The sequence below is a fragment of the Colletes gigas genome, unplaced genomic scaffold, assembly GCF_013123115.1.
Source record: "Colletes gigas isolate AHSC1104 unplaced genomic scaffold, ASM1312311v1 Colletes_gigas_Sc00021, whole genome shotgun sequence".
Classification (NCBI taxonomy): domain Eukaryota; kingdom Metazoa; phylum Arthropoda; class Insecta; order Hymenoptera; family Colletidae; genus Colletes; species Colletes gigas.
The window spans coordinates 418647-428356 of NW_025106650.1; the positions used below are offsets into that span (position 1 = coordinate 418647).

General features: G+C 51.3%; 1 protein-coding gene across 1 annotated transcript; it reads right to left on the minus strand.

Moving 5' to 3' along the window:
- Window positions 1–520: 520 nt before the first annotated feature.
- On the minus strand, window positions 521–7479 carry LOC122400965 (toll-like receptor 6). Its single transcript, XM_043402778.1, has 2 exons — window positions 3584–7479; window positions 521–612 (listed from the first exon to the last, which is right to left on the minus strand). The coding sequence occupies exon 1, from the start codon at window positions 7251–7253 to the stop codon at window positions 3600–3602; it is 3654 nt and encodes a 1217-aa protein (XP_043258713.1). The 5' UTR covers window positions 7254–7479; the 3' UTR covers window positions 521–612; window positions 3584–3599.
- Window positions 7480–9710: the final 2231 nt, after the last annotated feature.

A 9710-nucleotide genomic window follows, 5' to 3' on the forward strand; every position in this document is an offset into this window, starting at 1 on the left:
CGACGAGTACGACCAATTAAATAGAGCCCCGATAAAAGCGCAACGGAGGATCGGAGGCGTTCGATCGGAATTAATTAAAAAGAGAAACTTGCCCGTGACCTTTCTAGTTTTCATAGCTCGACGAAGAAGAAACCGTCGTGTCTACTGAACGCTGCACCGGAACGACCGCCCCCCCGTGGAGGTAAGGGCGTGCACGAGAACGGAGAAAACCGCCGGCACAAATCCTCCTTTAACTCCTAACGTCCCTTCGGGCCGGAAAAACGCACCCAAGGTCGATAGTAATCCCATTTGTCTTCCAGATTCGGTCCAGCCGTTGTCAGGTACAAACGTAAAAGGCCGGCGAATGGGTACGCGATCGCAGGTTCTACCTGTTCCCTCGGCAGACGTCTCGAGGCAGCCCCCTTTTCTTTTCGGTTCCTTTTCCTGCTCGATTATCTTTCGGCCGGTATTGCTAGCCGTTTTCTCCCAGCAAAAGTATACGAACGCCCGCGCTCGCGTAATTAGGAGGCGGAACACGTATTCGGGGTTCGACGGGTTGATCGACGGCAAAAATCATTTTTCGCTACGTATTATCCGCGGACGTTTCGTGCCCTCGGCGTCCCTTTGCTGCCGCTGGAAACACACACAAATACAAGGGAATATTATGGGACTAAATTACGCGGGTACATTAAAAACCGCGATGCCAAGTATTCCACCGTCGAACCAATCGATGATGAAAACCCACTTCTTCACCCCTTCGCGACTCGTACATCATAGCCGAAATCGAAACTGACAACAAAACCCCACCGCTAGGCGTATGGCGTGCAATAAATCACGGTAAAAAGACCGCGATCCTTTTTCCCCTGCCAACCCGACGAAACCCTAGCTTCTCCTTTACCGTCTGCCTTTCGGGCTGATCTTACAAAGCGCCTCTCGCTGCCGAGGAAAAGACACGGGCCTCTCGGTTCTCTCCTCTCTCTCTCCCTCTCTCTTTGCGAGCTAGATCGTTCTCAAAACACTCGAGATACTGAAAATAAGGATCTTTCCGCGCGTACGCGAATCTTCACGGACCACTTTTACGAGCATAAGAGGAATTTAAACACGTTCCTCTCTCTCGCCGGCGAGTTTGTCGGGCGAATACACAGGTTACGTAATTTTTAAACGTTTTCCGCGCCCCCGAAAACCGACGAAAAAATTCTAATAAACGTGGGTCCTAAAACCATTTGTTTTCGAGGTACAACCGCTTTTGACTCGAAGCGAATTGCTTCCCAGGAAATGTACGAACGAAGAGCGTACAAAAACATTGCTTCTCTCTCGGAGATTCGATAAACTGGTACCACGAACGCGAATATTTATTTGCGTAAAAAGGCCGAACATAGTTTTTTTGATAAAATTCCTTTGCGCTCGTGTACGATGGTTGCGATTTTATCATTCCCTTTATTTAAAAATCTTGACTATTCCGTACGTTCGACAGCCTTTTAGCCGCGCGGCCGTAAAACGGACCAAATATTTTATGGCTCGCCGCCCAAGAAGGTTGGCCCTGCCCGACACGAAGCGATGCTTTTAGAACCCGTGTTTCTTCCAACATTTTAATTATTATCCGATGCGTAGAGTATGCCTGCAAATTGTTAGACAAACCTTCGAACTCGTCCCAAAGTTTTCTATATCGTAGTGCGTCCACTCGATAGGACGACTCGACGGTGGCTGTTTTCTGGTCGGGGCGTGAAAATCGCCAGACACAATACCGAGCTGTTCTCGTTCGAGCATTGTCCGACTAATATATTTTTTGCGTAATCCCGTAAGACGAGCGGATCGAGGGTTATTCCGGGGATGGAAGGTGGGCCCGTATCGGCAGGGCTTATCAACGGATCAGCCGCTAATGGAAACCGTCACGGCACGGGCGTGAATGCGCTAGTTTGCCGGATAAAAAGGGTCCACTCGCAGTCCCTTTCGTCCCTCGGATCTCTCCCACGAGGCGACCGACCACATCGTCCGAGAACAGCTGAAACTGAAGCGTGTCGCGAAAAGTTAACGCGCCTCGTCGAGTTCTCGTGGTCGAGAATGGTCACCCGATACGAACGACAGGGTCAAAGCGGCCCAACGGGGGGTGGCCAAGGGACATTGTTGCAGAGTTCTGGGGGACGGACGGATCGATTGACTTTCCTAATTTTCTCGTGCGCCGTGACAAAGTGCGGCTCGTTGGTATATTTCGCTTTACGGTACGATGTTCAGCGTTGCATCGATGGATTGTTTTAGAATTAATTCGGGTACCGACGACTCTTTCCGCGCCGGATGAAACGAGACTGATTGGTGGCCGGTCGAGCCGTACAGCCGGTCTCGTTAACAGGTCGCATAATGGAAGAGAAATCGAACGAGCCACGGGAAACGAATCGTTTGAAATTCGACCTCGTTCTCTGTTCGTTAACACGCTCGCTGCCACGCTGGCAGCTGCCCTACGGACCTTCAAACTTACGACGATTCTTTAAAACGCTTCAATTAGATCTTCATAATCGGGACATCTCGTATTATGTAGCGTGAGGTATAATCAGGTGTTTTAGTTTCCAGTATTTTAGTTAGTCCTGTTGAATATTTCGGTTGAATATTAAACTAATTTTTCACGTCGTGGTTTAAAGGAAGAGTTTACGAAAGGAGTCCCTGTATCGAGAAACCGATCGCCTCGAGTAGGCGTTAAAGGGTGTTAGGAGAAGCTACTGACGCGAAGATCGAGGACGCGTTAGCGTTGGATGCCAGTCGATAGCTCGTCGTGCAAATGCGTCACGAGGTCTTCGACGGAGACGTCCGCGATAATCGATAGAATTTAATATGATCGTTGGGTATGTCAGGGCGATGCAATCTCGACTACTTATATTCTTTCGCTTCCTGGGAGGGTGTCGTTCGATAAAGGCAACATAATTGATAAGTGGGTGAAAATTGTCAGGGACAAGGGTCGAGAATCGATCGGTAGAATTTTCTAATTTAACTCGACGACAAATTTAACGCGCCATGGTGTACGTATACCACGGACCGGTCCATATGTTCCTGCAAACCCGCCTGCCGAAGATGACCCCATTCATGGCTCGATCACAATGGCGCGAAATGTGCCGCCGTTAAATCGGGCTTGTAGGTCGAGGCTCGTGCTCAATGGCACAGCTACAGTAGTCTCGTTAGTTTGTCATTCGGAAATGATATATAATTTTAGACCGTTGCCGTTGTAGAGGTAGGTGCAGTTCGAGTTTCAGCTTTATGAACGGATTGGACCATTTAAGCGGGGCTATAAATTCAATCGAACCGCGGACGAGAGATTTCCTTCGTGTTAGAGAGGCGTAGGACGTAACGATAATTACATATTGCAAACATAGACGGATCTGGCAACCGTACCGATTAAAATCATCGACGCGTACGAAACGTACGAACAGCAAACGTTGATTCTCTGCAAAGTATATACGAACGGAGAGTATCTTTGCCGGTAGCAGGGAATAAAGAAACCCTCGCGACCGGTACGGAATCATTTTAGAATTTTTGTCGGTCGAACTTCCGGTCCCGCTATTGTTCGTAGGTAAATAAAATCGAATGGTAAGATGGATGAATCGATAATGGGTCTTACCTAAATAATGGCAGTTCTACGTCCATTGATGCTGGGCCGGGGGCGGCGGCGGAGGCGGCAATGGCAGGGGTCTCTCCAAAACAGGAACAGGGGACACGTCCGGCATGGCGAACCTCAGCTTTTGCCAAAACAACTTGTCCCCCCACACCAGCACGGTGTGCGACGAGATTCTTTTTTTGAGATCGGCGTCGAGATCTCGTGGACATACACCGCCTACCAGGAGCAGGATCACCGAGCGGCCTTTCCCTTTCAGAGCGTCCCTGAGAGCCGCTTTAAACTCGAACCTGGCCCATTCGCCGTGCAGAAAGTTCTTGGACAATACTAGGATGGTGCGCCTGGAGGAATCGGCAGCTTCGGCGACCGCGTCGGCGACGTTGCTGCCGGCTCCCAGGTCCCGATAGTGCAAGCACAATCGGTAAGAGGTCTCGAGACCGGGTACCAGGATCGTCGAGACGAACGCCTCGTCGACGGCCGAGTAGGAGATGTAGGCGTCGAACGGTTTCTCTTGATCTTCGAACGCGGCCGTCTTGTAGCATGCGCGGAGGCCGCATCTGCTGGCCGCCCATGTCCTCAGCGTACGACGATGCTTGAAAGCGCCACACACCAGCGCCACCGTGGCAAAAATTAGCACGGCGGTGGCCAGCAGGAGCGGCAGATAAGCCTCGAGCGGTCGCGTTTCGATGGCCGAGGTCGTGTCCGTTAATGCTGCGCAATTTATGACCGATCCGTTCGCCGGAAGAGTTATGGGCATACCGAGGGAACAGGTGACGGTTCTCCAGTCGCTGATCTTCGCCCGGTTACGGGACATCCACTCGCGCACGCGGTCCAGGTAGGAGCACTCGCAGCTCCACGGGTTGCTGGACAGCCCGATGTCCACCAGATACGGATTCTGGCCGAGCTGCCAAACGGCGAAAGTGCCCAGCCGATTGTTCTCCAGTCGCAACACCTCCAGCTGACGCAGCGGAAGGAACGTCCCGTTGTCTATGTACGTCAGCAGATTGTTTTGCAAGTAGAGCTCCTTCAGGTTCTCCAACGGCATCAGTTCCACGCCATTCAGCACGCTTATCTTGTTGTTCTCCAAATGAAGGACCAGCAGCCGCTTCAATCCGCTGAACGTGTGATTCCGTATAGCGATTATGTTGCTATCGTTCGCGTACAGGATCTGCAGGTTCTTCCGGCCGATGAACGAATGAGAATTCAATTCGCCGAAATTGTTTCCATCGAGGTAAACCTCGGTGGCGTCCATCGGTAATCTGCCGGGTAGCGTCTTGTAGCCGGAGTTGGAGCAATCCACCACGTTCGCCGACCAGGATTGATCGTGATAGCAAGTACAGTTGGTCGGGCAGGTCATCTCGCAATCGCAGGCATCGAAGTCGCAGCAATGACAGAGCGCGAAGCAGTGCGCCTTGTACGTGCAGAGGAATTGAGACGGTTTCGCCTCGAGCAACGGTATGAACGATTTGTGTCTATCGTACGGAAGTCTGCAGTAGACCGACTCTAGATCCATTACCCTCGGGTGTTGTCTCAACAATAGCGAATTGATTCTTTGCAGCCACTCGGTGGTACAGTCGCATATGAAGGGATTACCGCCGATGTAAAACTCCGGGAGTTGTCGGTAAGCTGGCACTTGGGTCAACTGAAAGGCGGACAGGTTCATCCGCACGATCTGGTTCGCGTAAAGATCCACTCTGGTTAGATTCTTCTTGTCGAAAAAGGTTTGCGGGTCCACGGTCTGTATCAGATTATCGTTGACGAACAGAAGCTCGATGGAATCCGGTATCGACCTCGAGTGTATCCTCGTTAGCCGGTTGAACGACACGTCGAGCGTCTGTAATCTCATGCCCTGTGGCGCGACGCCGAGATCCATAATAAGATTTTTATGCAGATCCATCCACTGCAATTTCTCCGGCAGGTAACCGTAATCGAACTGAACGATCATGTTGTCGGACATGTTCAGCCAGAGTAGACCGGGCGCGCTGGCAAATATGCCGGACATGTCCTGCAACAAATTCGAGTCCAACCGGATGGCCTGCAACGCCGGGTTCGCGGAAAATACACCGTCCTCGACCGTTTCGATCTTGTTTCGCGCCAGGTTCAAAATCTGCAGCCCGGGCAATTCCGCGAAATCCTCCATGGTGACGTTCGCGATCTCGTTCCCGATCATGCGTAATCCGTAGAGGCTCGACATGCCCCGGAAACCGGGCCTGTTCAAGCTTCTGATCTGATTTTCACCGAGGTCCAACGTACGCAGCATTCTCATGTCTTTAAGAGCGACCGGTATGCCGTCCAGGCTGTTCCCGGATAGATTCAGGTCCTGCATACTGGAACAATTCCGAAAGGCATCCGGGTGAATTCCTTCGAGCTGATTCGAATCGAGCGAGAGCAGAGAAAGTGCAAACAGCCCGTTCAACGAGTAGGCGTCCAGGTAAGTTAATCGATTGTACGCCAAATCTAGCGTATGGAGATTACTCATCGGCGCGAACGTGTCAGCTGGTATCGTTTCTATCTCGTTGTACTGTAAGTTTAGTATCTGAAGGGTGTAAAGGTCCTTGAAGAGGGCCGGATCCAGTCTGCTGACTCGATTGTGGGACAAGTTCAGGAGAACCAGTCGGATCAGTCCGGAGAACGTCGCCGAGTTTAGCCACGAGCTGGTCAACGCGTTCCTCGATAGATCCAGAGCGACCAGCTGATTCATGTCGGCTACCAGACCGGGCGACAGAACGCTGATAGAATTGTTCTGCAATCGTAATTCCTTCAACGACTTTGCCGCGTCCCGGAACATTTCCGTCGGCAACGCGACGATCCTATTTCCGGACAGATCGAACGTTTCCAGGGATCTCAGACCGTGTAGAGCGTCGTCCGCTACCATGGAGATCGCGTTGCTCGACAAGTTCAGCACCCTGAGGCGCTTCAACGAGGACAATCCGTAGGCGGGCAACACCGAGATTTGATTGCTCGAGGCGTCCAACGACTGGACGTCCAGGGCGCAGGAAACCGGCGCGGCTGTCGATTCCTGCTGACGTCTAGGATGCTTCTCCGCGATGTCTCTGAATCCAAGATCCGCGATGTCCTTGAGCATGTTCCACGAGATGTTCAGTGCGAGCAAGTTCGTGAGCGGGCAGAATAGACGTTCGGGTATCTGCCAGATGTTGTTCCAAGACAAGTCGATCTTCTCGATCTGCGGCACCGAGTCGAACGCGCCGATCTCCAACTCCAGGCTGTATTTGCTTTTCCGTCCGTTCAAGCTACGAACGGTCAGGTTCCTAAGATCGCGCAGCCCGTTGAGAACTTTGGCCGGCCAGTGCACCAACTTGCATCCCGTCAATCTCAACGAGCGTAGCCTCCACAGCTGAACGAACCCTTCGACGTTCAACGCGCCGTTCTCGAGCGCCTCGGTCTCCTCGCAGACGACGTTCACGGCGGTCACGTACTCGCTGGTCGCTTGAGAGAAGTTGGTCCTGAGGGAACCGTTGTCCAAGTAGCGGTGGACGCAAGTGACCGCGCCATCCTGCCTTGAATCCCACGAGCAGTGCTCGGGCAGATCGAGTCTCGGGGGTAGCTCGCTGGTCACGGCGAGCACGTGGCATACCGGCAACAGAAGACACCAGCAGTAGGCCAACGACAGCGACACCGATCTCCCGAGCCTCTCCGGACCGACGAGCCCACGCATCTTTACCGAACTCGTTGCCTTCCCTTGTTTCCGTTCCTCTGTCTCCTCTTGGTCATCACACGCCGCCGCGTCGCCTCGCCCTCTGCGTTCGTTATTAACGCACGCTGTCGTCGCTCGTATACGCCCTCCAATATTTACTTCGACCGACTGGCATGTGTAGCTCGTGCGAATCGAAACGAAACTTCTTTCCGATCCTTCGATAAGATCGTTCCAACTACCATCGAGTGTTCCTTCGATCGAATATACAGAGCGTTACTCGCGTTTCACAGAGTACCTACAAGTATTTTCCACTCGAAGAATAACACTTCACTCGGTCGGCAGGTTGTTCATTCACCGCGCGCCGAGAATCCCTCGCGAGACACTCGACCGGCTATAATTGGGAACTCGACTATCGGTGCGCGAAAAACGGAGCAAATCTCGAGATAATTGCGCCTAGGTAGACGCGCCGTTTCGGGATCCCATCGTGCGAATGCTCTATCGCTCTATCGAGTCAACGTACTCCGAGACGTTGCTCATGGTTCTACGAGAAAAACTAAGCCGCGACGCGCGATCTTTACGGTCCGCCAAAAGTTCCAGACTTTCTAAGTTTTCCGCGAAATGTCCGGTTACGGTGCGTGGGCATCGCACAGTTCAACGTACGTAACGTAATCGACACTGTTCGAAAATGCAATCCGTGTTCACAGAAATCCTATTACCTTGTCCGGGTGATATAAATGAACGTAACTTCTCTCAAGAGTAAGAAAGAGAAGAAGAATTCGGAGCGACCGAAAAACCGCAACAGCCAAAACCGTAACACTCGATACGGTGGCCACCGCGCGACTGACGGTTGAGATCTCCACAGCATCTAACTTGACGCGGCGTCCACCAATCGTTCCTTCCCCCACCACTGGCGGCAGCACCAACACACGCCAAGTACCGGCACCCAACTACAGGGAGCACGCGCCTACGTCGGACCGCCATAGTGAAACGAAGACGGACTGCGCTCCCTCGAATCGACTCGTCTCTCTTTATCCAAACCAAGTAGAAATCGCGCGCGCTCCCATCGCGAACTCGCCGCGTTTCTCTACACGCGACGACCTACGCTAGTGTAACGCGCGGAAAGGGACGCCGCGCGCAACCTGTCTCTATCTTCTCGCCGTTTGTGCGGTCGAAAGAGTTGCGAGTCCGAACTCGCGTGACGCTCTCCCCGACGATCTCGGTTCCGAGCAGGACACCTTACACCTCGACATCGACGGCCACCCTCATACTACACGATGAAATCTTATTCTTGCCCGGACGACCACCCCGGTCCTACGAGAAGCCGAGCCGAGCAGAACCGTAAGATCGTATCGTGATGCGATTCCCGATCGTTGCGCGCGCGGCCTCCGTGGTAAGCGCACAACTCTATTTTTCAGATCTTTTTCTTTCTTTCTTTCTTTCGCGGATCGCGGATCGTGGATGTCTTTAGAATTTTTTGATTAGAAAGATTCTTTCGAAAGCGTCATGGCTGTCCTGCAGCGCCCGTTACGGCGACCGTTGTAAACAGTCGGTCGACCGAACACCCGTGCGTGTAAGTAGACAATCCTACGTCTACGAAAAAACAACGAATGTTTCTCGTGCATTTAGTAGCAAACGCTAAACGATTTTCAAGAATATTCGCGTAGATGCTCGATAGAGTAAAATAAGAAAAGAACGATTACTATTTTTTCGAAATATAATATTAAATACTTGGATCTTTGAAAAATGTGGGAGAATAATTGTCGACCTTCCCTGCGCTGTAATTATCTCCCTTGCGAAATAACGCCGTTCACAATTCCACGAATCGAATTACCAGAAATTGCTTCTGGCTTACACGAATCCTTGGTTCTTAGAAAGCTGAGGTAACCTTTTTCTTCAATTGCTTAATAGCCGTTACTTTCATAACACGAGTAACAATTTGACACCGCGATATAGTCGCAACATCGAGACACTCTGTTCAATATAAATATTATATATAGACGTTGAAATTAATAGTACTCCGACGAGGTCCGTTATCTATTGTTTACTCATAGTTGGTAGTTAAACAACGATGGTCGTAACCAACCGACGATTAATTTAATTCCGAAAATTAAATTAATCCGACGATTCGTTATTCGATAAGAATAATGCAACATCGGTGAAATTAATGATTCGTTTTATCGGCAATCGACATGAGCGATTAACGATTATCCGTTCCAATCGTAATCGATAATCGTTGGTTCGATTAAATTTTGTCGAGCGGTGGCTCGGAGCTATTTTCGAGATATTTGTATCGCGAGGCGCGTATCGATAGGGCAAGGATGCGAGTCGAATGGTAGGGGAATAGAAAGGACTCGCACGAGTTGGCGATTCGATTGCCGAATTTGCACGAGGGACTACGGGAACCGGTCTCTCTCTTCTCTCCCTCTTGTTACTCCCCGCGGGTATTCTCTATCGCGATCCACGCGATATTCAGAGCAC

Bases quoted from the DNA above. Each gene is read 5' to 3' on its own strand.
- LOC122400965 (XM_043402778.1), bottom strand. From the start codon at position 7,253: ATGCGTGGGCTCGTCGGTCCGGAGAGGCTCGGGAGATCGGTGTCGCTG.